We start from the raw sequence: 18,932 nt of genomic DNA, 5'->3' as shown, positions 1-18,932 counted from the left end.
TGGTAACTTTTCTTCAATGGTTAAGAATACAAGCCAGAGATTGTTATTATTTTAAGCTACTGCTTTGTTGTCGTTGTTTGTTTGTTTGTTTTTTAGGACCTACAATATGCAAGGTACTCTAGATGCTCTACATACATTATCACATTTAATTCTTATAATAATATACAAGATAGGTACTATTATTCCTATTTTGCAGAAGAGAACACCAGCTCAGAGAAGTTATTTCCTTAAGGTCACACAGCTAGTTAAGCATAAGACCCAGGAGTCAAATACAGATTTGATTCCAAAGCCTATGTTCCTTCCTCTTTGTGTATGAGCCTCTTGACCTTTTATTTGCTTTAAGACAAGGTCTGACTGGGATCCTGCATACATAACGCACCTGTGGAGGGACACTAAAATGGCTACTATTGTGCACTTGAGAAACGCACACTATTTTCCCCTACTATTCTACTGAATAACTGGCTCCGCTAATACACTTTTTCAGAAATATTATGTGATAAACTGAGCCTTTCCACAATTAAATATGACCCTATGTTCAAACAAGGCCTGATTATTAAATGTTTGAAGCTAAATTAGTAATGAGACTACAGCCATTGCAATATGAAAAAGACTCAGAGCTGCTTAAGAATTTGCAAAACTGCCCCAAATCCTGTGAACACCTGGGCACTTATCCAGTCATTAAACATATTCATTGAGCACTTACTATATAGAAGAGCCAGTCACTGTTCTAGGGACTGGGAAACACAGTGACAAATAGGATAAAGTCAGTAACCTCATCGAACTTATTCAAATGAGAAACACAGAAACTAAACAAGAGAACAGGGAAGACATCTCAAAGAAGGTGACATTTTTATCAGAGAACTAAATGATGGGGAAAGTGAGCCATGCAAATATCTGGGGGTAGGGGGGTAAACAGGAGAAAGAACATCAGAAAAAAAGGGAACAAACAAACAGCAAAGGCATTACAGAGGAAAGAGGGTTGGTATGTCTAAGGAATTGCAAGAAGGCCAATGCTGCTAGAGTAAATAAGTAGTAAGAGATGCAGACGGATAGACACATGTATATCCTTGAAAGTCCTGATAAGGAGTTTTGATTTTATTCTGCCTTGTGAGGAGAAAACAGTGAGTTTTATAAAAAGATTACTCTGGCAGTAATAGAAATGACCTTAGGGGAGCAAGAGTGAATGAAAGCAGACAGACCAGTTCAGATGCTATTGCAGAAGTCTCAGCGGGAAGAAATAGTAATTTGACCTAGAATGTCACAGCAGTGATACTTTCTGGTATTTGAGAGTCATCAGGATATACTCGGTGTTTTAAATCCTGGGACTGAGGTAATCACTGAGGGAGTGAACACAGAAGAAAAGACTGGCTCCGTGCCGAGCCCTGGAGCCCACCAATATTTTTTTACCAGTTTAGAAGAGGACAAGCTGGCACAGGGAAAGCATCTTCATTTTACCAGCACATATGAAATATGTTTTGTATTTAGGCTTACTTAGTTTCTTTTTCTAGGCAATGGAGGAAACCAGGTAGTTTATAGAGTTTGTTTCTATGCAGTTGTATTTCTGACCACATAGAAAATAAAAATATGAGAAATAAAAGATTCTACATCTCTTAATAAATTAATATGCAATCAAACCTAGATACATTCAAGTTCAAGCCAATAACTTCTAAAAATATATCATTTCATCAACCTCGGAGTCTTCAAGAAATAAAGACTAATAGGCCTAGAACCTGAAAATGCATGTAAGTTGTAGAAGCTTTATCATAACATGATCTGACCTATATTTGTTTTATTACCTGATACTTCCAACATGTTAGAAACTTACAACCAGGGAGTATAAAAACAACCAGAAAGTCAAACTGATTTACATGCATGACCAAAAAAAAAAAAAAAAAAAAGGAAGGTCTGTGATGCAGAAATTAAAATATTGACTCACTTCTGTTTTAACATCTAAAGCAGGGCAAATAATTAACTTAGTATTTAAATGAAAGAAATAGAGGTTTTATACTCGAAAAGAAAGATGATAATGTTTAGTACTTCTTCTGTTGGTTACTACCACAGCCTAGGCTACCTCAATGACAGACATAAAAACTCTCAAGAAATATCTAGTGCCTTCAAATTACATACTGGTATGGTTCTCCCCAGCATTTCATCAAACCAATTATTTTTAATAGTAGGTGTAGGAGAAATTCTGCCCCCCAAAAAGAATACCTCCGTGGTGATGCGACAGGCTCCCTCCATTAGCAAGGATTTCTTCTCTAGCAGCTGCCTGTATTTGGAAACAACACAACAAATAGTCGCTACTTAGGTTTCACTCTGAAGTGAAAGTAAGACCAAGCTCCCAAAGGAGGCACATACTTCCTAGGTTAAATTACAAACTGGATGCCTAATTTTCCTGTATCTTGGTTAACTACATTTAAAACGCAATTAAAATATGTAGCCTAGTTTTATACATATTTTCTAGTAAACAGTCACAATGTCTACAATAGTCACTTCAAGATTCTAGAAAAGAAAAAAGACAAAATGACCAATTAGCAGCATAAAATTATTAATAGTAAGTTTTGTGAAGATGGTCACGTCTCACTCTAAAGTAGACACCTCTCTATACCAACAAATGTTAGAAACTAACATGTATTGACTGCTTATTTTATGTGCAGAAAAGTACTAAGCAACTTACCTATAGTAACTCATTTATTTTACACTATAGCCTTGTGTAATAATTACAATTATCCCTATTTTACAGGTAAAGAAAATGACAGTACTTAAATCATTCCCTAAATATCATAAAGGGGCTATCAGACTCAAAATTCCTTGCAAAGCTATCAGAGATCAACCATAAAAGCCTTTATGGAGACCATTTCTTAGGTCAATGTCTTGGGGTAAGTTACTTGTCAGACCTATGGATATCTAAGTGTAAAAAAAACCTCCAAAAACCCTTGTTTTCTCCCCCTAACATGTTGGGCCCTAAGCTCCTTATAGAGCAGCTAAGGTAAGAAAAATAAACACAGCAAAACAGAGAATGACTAAAAGTGCAGAGTGAAAAAAAAGGAAAACAGAAGTAGAATTACATTCAATTCATGAGGGTATACCAGCTGTGAGGTGAAGTATCTACAGTGCCTAGAATCTCTCAGAATTCCTCAGGTGAGTATAAACTGTCAGGAGTTGGACCAGGGTAAGGTGGCTCAGGCAGGGCAGAAGGACCACATCTCATTGCAAAGTAACTTATAGGAACATTCATCACTTAGGATTTAGGGTTTTTCAAATGAATAAAAAATATGCTAGCATTGTACCTTCTGACAAATTATTTTAAATAACATTATTTTAAATTTAATAAATTACTGATTTAATTAAGCAAATGATTTTAACCAAAGCAATAATTACTTGAAATTAGTAGTGGTTAGAGAATGGCAGTTTGGATTGGGGAAAAAGGAATAATCTCACTCTTATAGTAGTACAGGAAAGGGGCCGTGGAGCAGCCAGAGGTTAACCAAAACCTGAGAGGCTAAGCTGATAGGGAAGCAAGTACTCAAATTTTTGAGGGTGACAGGTACGTTCCTTATTTTGAATGGAGTGATATTTGATTCGGGTGTATACATATGCAAAACTCATCAAACTGTACACTTTAAAAATGTGTAGTTTCTTATATGTCAAATATACTTCAAAAAAGCTGTAAAAAAGGGAGAGGGAGGCATAAGAAGGAGTCAATCACACCCTGTCTGTGGTTTGAGCCTAAAAGTGCCATCAAAAACCATCAAAAACCATCACATGGTGCTGGCTTTGACAGGCATGCAATAACACTAAGACACTCGGTTTTATACACTAGTTTAAACACTAGGACTTGAGGTTTTAACAAACCTCAGTCTCCTCCCAGTTCCTCCAGTCTAGTCTGTCTTTTCAACTCTAGGCATACTTACGAGAAATACAAGCAAACAGAAGGCTTTATAAAAACTGGAATCTTAAGGCCAGTTAAGGAATGTAACAAAATCAGTAGCAAATGAACCTCTATGGCCTCTGTATCACTAGAGCAATTGTAAACTTAGAATGAGGACAATACAGCAATATAGACCAAGAACCTTACGGCTGCTGACCTCAACTGCAGCCATCATCTGGAAATGGGTGAACGGCCAGTGATATCAAGGATTCCTATAGTCCTTTGTTATTTAATACAGTCTTATAGATTGAAAGTAACAACCAAAGAATCACAGGTTACAGAATATTAATTTTAGAATATTAATTCTAATATCTATAGAGAGATTAATTTTAGACTCACAATTCAGTACATAACTCAGGGCAACAAATATGCTTCTAATTTCTATTGACTATCGACCAGGTAAGCCACTGAGTGATTAAACAGAGTCAAACTAAAATTCATAAATTGATAGGAAAGTTTATTTAAATTAGTAAAAGAGCGTAAGGACATATTCATGTATGCAAAATTACCTCGGTTTGTTCAAACACAGTCAGTGGGTCACTTATTCCCCTGTAGTTAAAGGCAAAGTAGAAATAGATACATGCACCTGCATCATAAGTCTGCGTCACCCTAAAAAACAAACAGACAACCCCCACAAGGCTTTAAGTTAAATGCATTTAGATTTAACATCTAGAAACTTAAAGGCAAGATTATCTGTTTTGCTTAAACCTTAATCTCATTCTCTATCCAGCTTCTTAATTCCATGGAAGGAATGTAGATTGCCTGGATGAAAGAAATACAGGAACTATTTGTACTGTTTTTAACTACTTTTTTCGGGTAAGTATGGGTTATTACCTAAAGAGTTTAAAGTTTTAATTAAAAACAATGTAAATGTTTCTCTAATTGGCCTGAAACAACGCACCTCTTTGGAAGTTTTGTTGTTGTTGTTGTTGTTTTATGAAATAGATCACAAAGTAAAGAAGCCCCAAACAGACTAAATGGGACATTATAAACTTCCTTGAAGTCAACAGAAATAGGCATGAGAACTTAAAACTCAGAAACAAGAGAAATGTTCAAATACCACAAGTGACCAGACTGGGTAAAATAAAGCATCTTCTCTAACTTTATACTAATAATTATTAAGAACTTTGGAAACAAATTTAATGATCATATTAAATTTTTAATTAAAGCTTTAAAATACTATCTCTGAAGGTTTTACTCTTTGGGCCCCATATGTGTGCATGTTGTATATATGTTTACAAAAGATATCAGGAACATTAGATTATTATATCATATATATGATATATACCTGGGCTTTCCAAATGAAATTAGGTGAAGCATTTAAAAGAGGCTAAGGAGCATCTGGGTAGCTCAGGTGGTTAAGTGTCTGACTTTTGATATCGGCCCAGGTCATGATCTCACAGTTCATGAGATCAAGCTCCATGTACGGCTTCGCATGGTCAGCACAGAGCCTGTTTGGGATTCTCTCTCCCCCTCTCTCTGTCCCTCTCAAGCTTGTGCACATGCTCTCTCTCTCTCAAAATAAACAAACATTAGAGAAAAAATATAAGAGTGCTAAAATAATCATAGTCAAATCTGTGAATGCAATTTACAGAGTTTCCTACAAAGAATTTAATTTAACAGAAGGAGAAAATACAGAGGAAACACTCTTTTTACTACAACAATACAAACAGAATCTAATCTAAAATTTTAATGGCCTTTTAGGCCAAATGTTAGGTGCCTCAGAACAGAAGAAATGAACTGTTTAACAATGCTACTGTCAATTTGCCAGCTGTGTTTTTCGTCTAGTGTTAATTCACACTCATAAAAAAGATCTCTTGAATGTTTACATTTTAAGTACCAGATTTACAAAGTTTAAGAAAAATTGGAGAACCATCTTAACTATGAGGGCACTATCATTTAGGAGTAACCAAATTTAAATAAATCGAAAGGATACCTGAATGAAACGAGTTTATAGCAATTAGTAAAATATGTATCATTCATATTTGAATCAATATCAATAAAGAGAAAATGCAACTCAATATTAAGAAAGCACTGCTACCTCCCAACAAATCCAGGATCTATACCAAAGAGTTCACTTTTCAACAGATAAGCAGGCTTTTAAAAGTCACAACAAAGCTTCATTGATCAGTATCTCAGGCAAAGACAAAGTAAAAATAATAAAAAAACATTTTTGGGAAAACCTCAATTTGGGTATACTTCAGAAAGTGACTCAGATCCAACACCTTTTAATAGATCAGTTCTATCATTTATAATACTTAACACCATCCTCTTCCAAAAATCATCTGAACAGGTAATATCATGGCTACCAAAGTCATAGTATTATTCTTTAATTACTAAAAAGTTTTTGGAGTACTTTACCTATGTTAGACACACTGGCTAGGAATTTCTTCCCATAAAACTTCTTCAGAAAATTTGGGTTAGAATTTCTTTTCCAATATACAAAGCACATCTTAATAGATGGAAATGAAATAAGTGAACTCAATAAATGCACCCTACAGCTTATTATTTTCCTTGGGATCTTCAATTTCAATGAGAGAATTATTTCAAGTCAATTTTGGAGTAATTTTTTAAAAACTAGTTTAAAAAAATGTATTTCACACATTCAACATTTACACTTAACACACAACAAGCTCCTTGGCCACATTATTAAGCAGCTAAATAACTAAAATCAAACTCTGGTGATTGACTGATGTTAGTATTTATCAAGTATGAGATATAAGAACTACATTTAAAACTCCCATTTATTAAAGCCATTCAAATAACTAGACTCTGTACATTCAAAATTTTGGTTTTATAAAATGATCATAGAAGCTGAGTATATAAATTTTTATCAGAAAATCATTTTTAAAAAATAGCTACTTAATAAAACACATATGTCAAATTCACTCTAAGTCCATCTACTTATAAGACATAATGAAGATCCTTATTTAGGCTTTATGAGCTCCTTCTGAAGAACCAGAACGTGTGTTATTATAGAAGGTGTCCTGAGGCAGAATGCTTCACTTTGCAGTAATGTTCAAGAAGTAGTGGTTTATCACAATGACAGTCTGATAATGGGAGGGGGAGTCTGGAGAGATAAGGGAGATGGGGCAGAAAGAGGATGTGGGGATAAAATCTATTAAGATGCTACTTGATAAAAAATTTAAAAATTCTCAACTACACGAAAACAGATTCTATTATTTAAAATGTTTGAAATTTTACTAGTCACAAATGACTTTTGGATTATTAGGTCTGATTTATTTTCAGAACTATAGTAAAGAGGCCTGTCCGACTAGAATGTCAAAAAAAGAATTAAGTATCAATTTGGGTTCATAATATAAATAAACACAAAATTTTTAATTAGACTTTAAGAAAAAAGGTTTATTTTTAAATGTATCTCTAAGTTAAAAAAAAAAAAAAGAAGAAGAAAGAGCATGTACACTTTTACTTTGGAAAGGTTCTCTCCAAGATTAGTCACTAAGCCACCAGTAGGTTTACCAAGTTATAAGCTTTTTGTTGTACAGAACAAGACCCCTACATATATATCAAATATCCAGTCAATAATCTGTAAGTCCATATTTTTAGCTTATATATTCTCAGATTCAACCCCAAATATATTTGTTCTAAAACATGTCAATACACAGGTTAATTAAATAGGTTTGGAACTTCCTGAAATGTTCTTTAGACCCTGACTGTCTCTCCTACACAGAAGCAAAAAAACACGATTTCAAGGAGATCCTTCTGGTTGACATGAACAGTTAATGTAAAAGAAAGATGATTTCCTCACATCTCATGTTAGAATTTTACTTTCTTACCCCAACAGAAGCATAAAAATTTAGCAAATTCTAAAAGGTATCTGTCCCAATGGAGGCAATAGTAGAACTAAGAAACACAACATGGTAGCAGGGAAGTATAAGATAAGGGTGTAAAAGATAGAAAAAAAAAAAAACTCAGAAGAGACAGCAGTTTGCAGAATACAGAAATATTTCTAGTCTTGCAAAGCAAATACATGCAAATTATCATGCTATAGGAAAATACCAAAGACTTAACTTGGATATCTTCATGAGGATTTGTCATAGGAGAAGAAAAATATTCAGATGTCCCTTACTAGCACTAGTATAGGTTGTCTACTTCAAGTTTAATGTAATGACTACACAATAATAAAATGGCATTCATAGAGCCTTTCATATGCTTTCTCAATTCATTCTCACAAGTCTCATCAAGTAGATGGTATTACCATTGCTTTACCTACAATCAACTTAAGAGTTCAAAGAGATTAAATTACTAATAAAATCTAAAATTTTTGGGGGCGCCTGGGTGTCTCAGTCGGTTAAGCGTCCAACTTCGGCTCAGGTCATGATCTCATGGTTCGTGGATTCGAGCCCTGCATCCGGCTCTGTGCTGACAGATAGCTGAGAGCCTGGAGCCTGTTTCAGATTCTGTATCTCCCTCTCTCTCTGAACCTCCCTTGCTCATGCTCTCGCTCTCTCTCTCTCAGAAAGAAATAAAGCATTAAATTTTTTTAAATAGATAAAATATAATTTTTACTAAAAATTACTAACAATTACTAGTTTTACTAAAAATTACTAACAAAATAACAGCAGAAGAGTAACTTCACTTTTCAGACACATGTAGTATTACAAACCAAAGAAATTTAAAACCTAAGCAGGCAGTTGCCATGGCAATACAGTAAGCCAGCAGGGTCTGGTTCTTGGGCTGGAAGAGGCCCAAGTCTGCCCTCTTAGGCTGAGATTAAGTAAGCATCATGAATAGAAATACACAGAAATGTTGTTTTGTTGAGGCGTATCTGTTTTTTCAGAGTCCAGCATCTGGTGCACTTAATAATAAATATATTATATCACTTCCCAAATTACTTAATTTGTATTTGTGCTTATTTGAAATTTTTTTCCCTACAAATTAATTGAGTTATATTCTTGAAATTCCCCTTCCCTGACACATGGGGAAAAAAAAAGAAGCAGTTATACAACACAGAATGTTTCATAAATTTTAAAGTGCTAGATTATGACTGAATCATCTAAATATCCCCTTCACACAATCTATCCTAATTTGCCTTTATTTTATATCTTTATTCCAATTAATTCTATAACTTTATAGATAAGTCACATGCTTGATTTAATCTTGATACATTTAATCTTCTGGTGTTTATCCAGGTCTTTTAATTATCAAGTGACTCAATACAAAGTGCTCCTTCACAAGAAGACCTCCTTTTGGACTGCTGCCATTTAACAAAGGGGACAGGATTTGCAGTTAGTTAACTGTCCACTATGGAAGATACAAACTACATGCAGTATTTTAAATTTAAGTTATTAGAAATTAAATAAAATTTATAATTCAGTGCTACAGGTCACACTAGCCACATTTCAATAGCCCCACACCCATAGGAGGCTTGTGGCACCACTAACAGGCAGGACAAATAAAGAGTATTTCCATTATTGAAGAAAGATCTATTGAAAGCAATGAGTTAATCTTCATTTGGATATTCTGCTCCACTCACCCCTTTATTCAATGCCCATTCATTGAATCAATAACTAATAAAGTGGTTAAAGTGCTTTTTGTCTATTGAAGAAAAAGCTATGTTGACTATATATTATTTTTTCTTGACTATATATGTGATTTATAATTTCAGTGAATTAAAAGGAAGTCTTTTAATTATTCCCAGGGCTCCAAGGTTTGGCTTTTCACTATCCTGCTGTCTTGAAGGGGTAGAGGGCTCACTTATGGAAAGGTATTCTACTCCTAAAGGGTTTAAGACTGCTCTAAAAACCCTAGTAGCATAATCCTAAGAAGGTGGCAAAAGTGAAGTTTAGGAAAGGAAATTTTGCTAAATGAAACAGACCAAAGCTATTTCTTTGGTTGCAAATTACATTTCTCTAGTAATTAAAATATGGATTCCCCCCCCAGAATAAGTAGTAAAAGAACAATAACAAAAACCTCACCTGCATGTAGAAAGAGGAGCAAACTGAACACCCTTCTCTTTGCATTCCCTTGTTATTCGTTCCTTTACATTTCTACAGAGATCCACAACCCTAGAAAACATAATTGAATACAATTAAGTTTTCAAATAAATTATAAAAATTCTAACAAACGCTAGTTTATCTGGCATCCTTCAAGTCAGAAATTCTAACAAATTTTCATACTTATTCCTTCAAGAATGAATACGAGCCTTGATAATTCAAATTGAGCCTTCCATTCATAGCTTCACAGGGGCAAAGTTCTCCCCTTTTTTGCCATAGGAAAGATAGAAGTCAGAAGAGCATACTCAAGCTTCCTAAAGGTAATTTCCTACACTTAGGTAAACCCAATTTCAAAATAAATTTAATCAGGGGTGCCTGGGTGGCTCAGTTGGTTTAGTGTCCGGCTTTAGCTTATAAGGGTCATGATCTCATGGCTTGTGAGTTGAAGCCCCGTGTCGGGCTCTGTGCTGACAGTGCAGAGCCTGGAGCCTGCTTCAGATTCTGTGTCTCCCTCTCTCTGTCCCTCCCCAGCTCACACACACACTCTCTCTCAAAAAATAAACAAACATTAAAAAAAACCCAAAAGTAATAATAAATTTAATCACAAGATTTTAAAGGTTTTTTAAATAGCTATAATGAGTATGTTAATGAAAAGTCAATTCTAGGTTTACAGGGGTACTAATCTGTGTCCATGTCTAAGATATTTCCTTAAATATAAAAATAATTTAGTCAATAATCATGAGGTTATACCAAATATCCAATTGCCTTTTGTTAAGCTCTAAGCTAAAATCTAGTTTAACAAAGACTTACTGGATGTGAACTATGTATAAAGCTGTGATAGACTGGTATTAAAAGTCAGTGAAAACAGGTAAGAAATAGTTCATAAAGGGAAGGGAGGATTTACAATATTTAATAACATTAATCCTTTTTTTCTATCTTTTAAGTAAATTTTTTATTTGAAATAATTTTAAAAAAATTTTTAATGTTTAAATGTTTTTTTGAGAGAGAGATAGAGAAAGAGACAGATAGACAGAGCATGAGTGGGGGAGGGGCAGAGAGAGAGAGGGAGACCCAGAATCTGAAGCAGGCTCCAGGCTCTGCACTGTCAGCACAGAGCCCGATGCAGGGGCTCCAACTCAGACTGCAAGATCATGACCTGAGCCAAAGTCAGACACTCAACCACTGAGTCACCCAGGCGCCCCATGAAATAATTTTAGATACAGAAAAGTCACAAAGACAGTACAAAGTATTCCTCTTTCCCTGGCTTCCTCTTATGTTAATATACAGCCATGATAGATTTGTCAAAACTAAGAAACTGGTTTCAGGACATCACTATTAACTAGAACACAGACTTTATTCACATTTCACCAAATTTCATTTTGACCCCAAGATACCATTGTTTTAAAATATGAAGGCATCTGATTTCTTTTGTTGTTAGGTTTTTGATATAATTTTCAAGGTCCTATTTTGGAGTAGAAGAGGTCTAATGGTGATACATTCATACTTTGGGAACATGCTCAGGAAAAAGTTCTAAAATGGAAAATAGATGTCAATCAGAGTTTCTAGTTTGGAGATTCAGAGACAAAAGATTTGATTAATCTATTTTCTAATGAGAGCTGTAATATTTTGTTATTACTACAAATTCTGTTTCATCTGAAAAAACTTCTAAGGTACACATAAGCTATTTTATTCTCCAATAAATATCCTGACAATATACTGACGCTGATTCTGTGTTTTAAATCTACGTCTGTTTAGAATCAGGAGAATGGAAAAGATAACAAAGAAACACAGAAGACCGAGCCATCTCTAGTCTAAAGACTGATTTGACTGTGTGAGAGCCAATTTGATAAAAACCATAACATTTACATGGATTATGCTTTATAAAACACATTAAAATTATCTATATTTCCAATAAGAACAAAGAATCTATGGTTATAATATAAATATGGAAAGGGGTTTAATGTTTTGCTAGCTATTTTATTAGCATATCAAATTTTATTTTTTTAAGATAGTGTCTGAAAGTTTTATAAATTCTAATTTTACAAAACAATTCTCTTAAGTTAAATTCTGCTTAATTCTATGAGAGTGTAGGCAAATACAATTTATCAATGTTATTTACGCCTCATTTATGGAATGGTAAGGATGTATGTTTTTAATATATCTCCTGTAAAAGTATTTAGATTATTGGAATTTGTCTTTATTTTGAAAATCCAACTTCTAAAACCAAATACTTCAAATACAAATAAAACCTACTAATTAAGCTTTAATGGCTATAGGTTTTAATGAATAGTAGAAATTTATAAATAAGTTCTTTATCATGACTCTAGAAAATGGAATTCCATGGGATCATGACCCAAGTCAAAATAAAGAGTTGGACGCTTAACCGACTTGAGACACCCAGGCAACCCCAGAGGGGAGTTCTTAAAGTATTCTCCCATAGAACTTGTACAAAGGCCAATACAGTCCACTGGGCCCAATCATTCTATGTAAGATAAACATAACTATGTACACTTTTAAATTATCAGCTGACCTATTAGCAAATTTAATCCTGTTGACTATTTCCTGCTTGAAAAAAATTTTCCTGGACTTCTCTTACATCACTGGTTTTCCTCCAAATCTTCTAGATATCTTTTGCTAGCTCTTGTTTGTATATCCAACCTGTAAATTTTGGGGTTCCATGGACTTCTTTCTTAGGCCCTCTTTTTTTCCCTTCATCCATACTATCTATAAGGGTTTGTATCTACTCCCTGGGTGTTAATCACAAGCCTCATGCTAGTGTCTCCAAAATGTTTAAATCTCCAACTCAGACCTTTTAGACAGCTGTTTTTTTAGGGTACATTCTTACATTATGCCCGAGTTCATTCGTGGGAGTCTATTCAGAATATTCATTGTGCACTCAACAGATACAGTTATTTTGTAGGACTACTGAGAAAAACAGAAAAACTAGTAAGACAAATAACCCCTTAAGAGACTTATGCATGAAAAGGCCCAGCAACCTAATAATGTGTGAGTCTCTGACCCCCTTGGGTTTCTGCTAAACATGGTCTCTACCGAGCTAAACGTTAGAGAGAAAAAAAAAAAAAAAAAAAAAAGATGTTAAATGGGTAACAAAAAAGGTTTGTATCAGGAAAGTAGCTGTTTTCCATTAATTTTATTATTTATGAAAACTTCAGCTGATGAAGGTGTTTTAAATGAAAACAAACCAAACATATAACCCTGTATGAAACAGATATTGTCAATGACTCTATTAAATATGTAAAAAGTACAAGGATTAAAAAAGTGAAAAGATAGTACATGAGAAGCTTCCACAGTTGCAAGAATAAAAAACCAAATAGCAATCATCAGTTAAAAGTAATTGATGAGGAAATTCATAATACTGAAAAACTAACATTACACTAACCTACCTTCCTTAGCAAGGAAAATTATAAGACTAAAATGGTCTTTGAGACAACTATGATTGGCTACCAAATGATATTTGCTCTTCAAAAGTTTAGATTTCAGTAAGTTGATAATTTTTTTTTGTTTATAAGATTTATCCCCTTGTTAAAATTTAGTATCAACAATTGTGAATTACAGATTGATACTATAAACTGATTACTGTTCTACAATCATGGAATATGAACATCAACAAACCAAAAGTCATAACCCATAGTAGATAAAGAATAAACGCAGAAAAGAAAAAAGGCTTCTGGGGAAGGAAAAAAAGAGTTAGGGTAGAACAAAAATATTAAGATATGTAAGATTCATGGGGATTTGTTATGTACCTTATTATTGTTTTAAAATAATTTGTAAATTTTATAAAGAAAACATAAAATGTAAGGCATACTAGAATAAAAATGTACTAATAATCTTCTTAGGAATTTTTATTACTGAATGAGTTAACTCACAAGTCCATTTTTAACAAAACCACTTCACATTTCCTCATCAGTTTTTATTGTCAATTCCTTAACCAATATTTGTATACCAGTATTTGTGTATATATGTATGTGCATAACATAGAAATAGAAATTATACATAATATCTTAAGCTGTACTTCTTTTAGACATTACTTAAATGCAAGTTAAGATCTTGCTTAATAGTACCCATACAATTATCAAAAGCTAAATCATACATTACGAAAGAAGGTTAACCTGGTTTTATAATTTGGGGGGAAGTTTTAGAGAACTTTCAAGCATATTAAGGACTTAAGAATTTATATCAAAGCTAGTAAAACTATAGAGTGACACTTAAGTGCTCAATAAGATTCTTTAACAACTTCCTTCTATGGGACATGGACAAATCTGCCTTAAAAAAAAAAAAAAGCTGGCAAATATGATATTCTGATGAAAGTATTAATTTAAATAAAAGTGATTACCTTGTTTCAACGTTTCTTTATAAAAAATTTAAAATTTGCGTATTCATGGACAAAGATGTATTTCAGCAATTCCTATAGCATATTTGGGTAGTATCAGACATTTTATTATATTTTACCTGTCCCAAGGAGCAGAAGTCTCAAAAGACTCTCCTAATACATAGTATTCCAAACCCAAGTCCTGTTAATACAAATACACAAAAATCAAGAAATTACAACAGATGGAGAAGAATCAATAATACTGTCATACTGTCAGTATTTCACATAATTATTAGTATTAAATGTTTCTAATTTAACCTCCACTGTTCTTTACTCTCCACCCCATAAAAGCAATGAAAAATGTCACTGAGTGACCCCCAGGAGGACAGGAACTTTGTTTGTCTTGTTCTCTTTTGTACACCTGGCAGCAGGCAGTGTGCCTGACACACGGCAGGAACTCAAATATTTCTCCAAGGAATGGAGCCTCTAAGAACTGTGTATGTACATGTAGAGGATACTAGCAGAACAGATTATTTTAGTAGCCTAAACAGGAAATTAAACAACATGAAAAAGTGGTCATCAGGATGGAAGGACCAAGGCAGCAAGGAAGTAAGAGCAGGAGGGGACTAAAGGAAGAAGGTGGATCTCTCTTTCCTGAAATCAACCTTTCTTTAAAAACAAATTAGAAAATAGAGTGCCTCTCTTCATAGAAACTAAATAAAATAGGATATCTGGAAGCACCTCTGCTAAAAAATATATATATTTTATAACACATAAGATATAATGCTTATATGGTAAGTAACTTATAACACCCAGAATAAATTCTGTTTTGATATCAAAACAGGAAAAGAGTAATTCATAAGCCACCAGAGATGCAAAGATAGAATATTTTATGAGTAGAAAAATCAATAAATGTTAAGTTTTCATTTCTAGTAAAATAATTCACTTCAATTCTACCTCTGATTGGGAGGAAAAATCCCCAAATTACTGATCTAAAACGTATGGCTTTTCTCTTGTGCATTTATTTACTCAGTAAACACATACTTAGTGACAAAAATATTAATCATGGGAAAATAAAAAATAAGATAAAACAAATAATCCTTCTGGTCTCAAAATTGCTTCTGATTCAGTTTTAACAGTGTCTAAGCTATACTTGTTACAGTTACATTTCCTTTTCTAGAATTCTGCATTTAGTGATATGGGAAAATGGTCAATATTTTAGAAAATGCTCAACAAACAAAAACTTGTGGATACCAAAATGCTTACTATGGAAGAGCTTGGGGTAGTAACAGTCTGTCGAGGTATAAGACCTAAAATCACCTATTACTTTTCATGATCTGTAAATCTCTTAATCACAATTTCTAACATAGCACACAGCAATAAAGGTAATTTTCCTTATCAGCCTGGGGGAATGGAGTGCCCAGAAAAACGTATATGCTTCAAATGCATTGCAACCTAAAATTTAGATCTTACTTAAGATTAGTTTTAAAATAAGAACACAAGTCAAGCTTCCTTAGAGAAGTAAAAACAAGTTTTATATAAATTTATGTAAGTATTTCCTTCAGAACAATTTCCCAGTGAAAAATCAGAAAATGCAGTATTTGGGAAAGTCAAATTCTCAATAGGATATCTGAGAAATAAACTTTTAAAAAGAGCTTTCAAATTACATAAACAAGCAATATTTTTAAAATGTAACCCTAACAATAGCAGAAAACAATTAAGAAGCTTGAGTTTATTATAGCCAAAGTAGAAAAACAAAATAAATAAATAAACTTTTGAAAGAATACTTTCATATCAACAATTATAGTAGACTCTTGGAGTAACCATGACTAATAAAGTTTCTCACAAATAGAAAATGTGGAATTAGAAATATTTTAGAGCTCAAATACAAATTCTTTTTTTGATTCTATAATTCTATATAGTAATCATCACCAGTGAACCAATTACTACTTAATCAAGTTAAATACCAATTTTTAATGTTAAAGAAAGATTATGTATATTTAAAACTTGATTATGAATTAAGTGAGAAATGTTGCTAAATAAGACAGCTTGGTTCTAACTAAGCAATGTTAGGAATGGCATGCTCAACTTCCAGACAGAGAAAGTCTCCATTCTTCTACAGAGCAGAATGATCTAAATAATCTTCAAATTCCTCAAAGGCACATATGGAAGATTTAACTGAGATTCTGAAGATTTGTAGCTAGTCCTATGTTCATGTCAAATGATGTGCTATATCATATTAGCTTAAAATTTAAGAAAATAATTTTATTCATTCAAAGAAAAAGTATTATTTGCAATATAAACTGACAAGGGAAATATGAGATCACTTACTCGAATATATGCAATGACATAGGTGAGCAAATAACCTCTCTGTCCATTATCTTCTCCAACTGCTAACCCACTGTAATTAAAGAACAAACTTAATATATTTCATATATATTTATTAAAAATATACAAAAATAATCAAACTAATATGACACCTCAAGATAACTACTTAACAGATTAACAATTATTATACTGCATCTCATTTTTATCATAATCCAATTTACCAGAAATATATCAAAGAGCTGTTAAAAGAATAAGCTTGGATAACAAAAACCTAAACATACTCTTAATATTTCAGTTTGGTCATTAATTTCAAACTTGCATCCATCAAACTAATAAAACTGACTCATGAACTCAACTACTTCTACCCATATTGACAAAAGTACAGAGAATTAGCCATGAGAAACAAGCTTAAGTAAACTTTAAAAATCTTTACAAGCATAACAAGATATTGAAAATATTTATTTTCTTCATATATTTTATCCACATATTCATGTGTTACTCTAGCCTTATTCATGTATAAAGATGTATAGTTTTTGATGATAGCTTCCAAATACCAAGAAGTGTTTTGAATACTTGAGCACACAGTATATGAAGTATTAGACACACTGTTTATTTTATGAGAATAACTTAAATGAGACAAAATATATTTACACAGAAATATTAAAGTTTATGAAGCAACATATAGGTAAGTACAGGGCCAATAGGTAAGATTTTATTACTATGAACACATGAACTAACCATTTCAATCTGAAAGTAGTTTTATTCACAGAAATTATGTTTGGTGATCTAATTAGAACTAATCCCATGTAACATATAATTCAGTCCAAGTACTTTGCTTTGTGAAAGTCATTCTTATTTTAAAAGACTACAAATGATTACTGATTTTTACTACCTTCAGTAAAGAGCTTTTAATTTTGCTTGCTTTCATCATTATTCATAATTTCATCAGGCAGAAATTAAATTTTAACTATTCTTAGTCAACTAAAGAAAATTTATCACAAATTCCCAAAGTATCTACAAAAAATTCCGTCAAGAAAACCAGATAGAAAACTGTGACTTTCTTGGGTCATAATGGATGGTAAACTTCTATGTCTCTCTGCTCAGCACCCTAATTGCTCCTCCTTCGTCTCAGGATGCTGAACCCTTAACCATGGTGTTGCCCAAGATTCAGGTCTTGAGCCTCTGTTAGTTACACCTCTTCTGGAAGAATCATTTTTCTTATTACCTCAATTAATGCCTATGGTTAAGTTCTTCTTTCCCCTGAAGTTTTGCTTGGATTTGGCAGTAAGTAAATAATACAACATAGGTATACCTTTGTGCTATACAAATAATGTAAGGCAATTTTAGGCTAGGATGTATAGGCCAAATCAGATATCCTGATTCCAGATAGCTAGAATTATAGCTGCATAAACATGAATTAATATCACCCAGAAAAGTGGCAAACACTTGATGGAAGCAGCTCTAGTCCAGAACCACCTAGAGATGGGATGCAATAAGATGAAATGAGTTTGTATTACTAGAATGTCAATGAGCAACGAAGACAATCTAGGTCAAGCAGTTGAGAGTGAAAAGAAGGAACGATATAATTCTGAGCTGGATATAAATATACATGGGTTATATAAGGAACAATATAATTCTGGAATATTTAAAATATATATAAATGGATTTGAGGTGAGAGGTAGGAAGACAAAGTTCCAAAACAAAAAGGGAACTAGTCAGAAATCGCACTGGCAAGTGTGTGGAGGAAAATATCTGAGTCTATACCTCACATAGACACGAAGCAGTCAGATACTGCGTCTAAGAAAGAAAAAGCACTAGTGAGCTGAGAAATAGGAATAATTCATTCTGGGCCTAGGGTAGAAAGACAGTGAAGACTAGCAAATGGTGCAAGAGACCTGCACTGGGAATCCTTGAGAAGGTGCATTCTAAGTGGATATTTGGTGACAAGTAACAGATAGGAACATTTAGTAGGCCTCTCTTCTATCAGGATGAGAAAAAGTCCTGGCAGTTCCAGGTCAAGCCATTTTTCTTTAGCTCCTCTTCTAGTATCTCTTGGAGCAGGGGTTGGAGGTTTGGGGGTGAAGGAGCAAAGGGGCCAGGAGGATCAGTTGCACTTTGGAATTCAGTGTGACAAACCACGCAGAAACATGCATTTTCTTACCCAAAACAGGAAGACATTGACATCCATTCTAAATTCATAAACCCCAAAGGAGAAGAAAAGTCATTCTGGGCTTGCTTTTCCGAATCACAGGTTTCCCTGCAAATATAGCTTTTTTAAAAGCCTGCCTCCCCCCACCCCCCTCACTCTCTTAGCTTTTAGAACTCAATCTTCTAGACAGGACTGCCTTAAAATACAACATGTAAACAATAGTAGGGGGTAGAAATT

General features: G+C 33.5%; 1 protein-coding gene across 1 annotated transcript in view; it reads right to left on the bottom strand.

Moving 5' to 3' along the window:
* AGPS (alkylglycerone phosphate synthase) overlaps window positions 1-18,932 on the bottom strand; it is a 150,954-nt gene that overhangs the window by 15,653 nt on the left and 116,369 nt on the right. Inside the window, exons 15-19 of the mRNA XM_039220489.1 lie at window positions 16,550-16,619; window positions 14,359-14,420; window positions 9,871-9,960; window positions 4,441-4,540; window positions 2,212-2,269 (exon numbers count right to left, since the gene is read on the bottom strand). Coding sequence (XP_039076420.1) covers window positions 2,212-2,269; window positions 4,441-4,540; window positions 9,871-9,960; window positions 14,359-14,420; window positions 16,550-16,619 — 380 coding nt within the window. The remainder of the gene's footprint in view (window positions 1-2,211; window positions 2,270-4,440; window positions 4,541-9,870; window positions 9,961-14,358; window positions 14,421-16,549; window positions 16,620-18,932) is intronic.

This window comes from Hyaena hyaena, unplaced genomic scaffold (genome assembly GCF_003009895.1).
Source record: "Hyaena hyaena isolate Hyena2069 unplaced genomic scaffold, ASM300989v1 scaffold_901, whole genome shotgun sequence".
NCBI lineage: Eukaryota > Metazoa > Chordata > Mammalia > Carnivora > Hyaenidae > Hyaena > Hyaena hyaena.
This window is presented reverse-complemented; position numbering and strand designations above follow the sequence as displayed.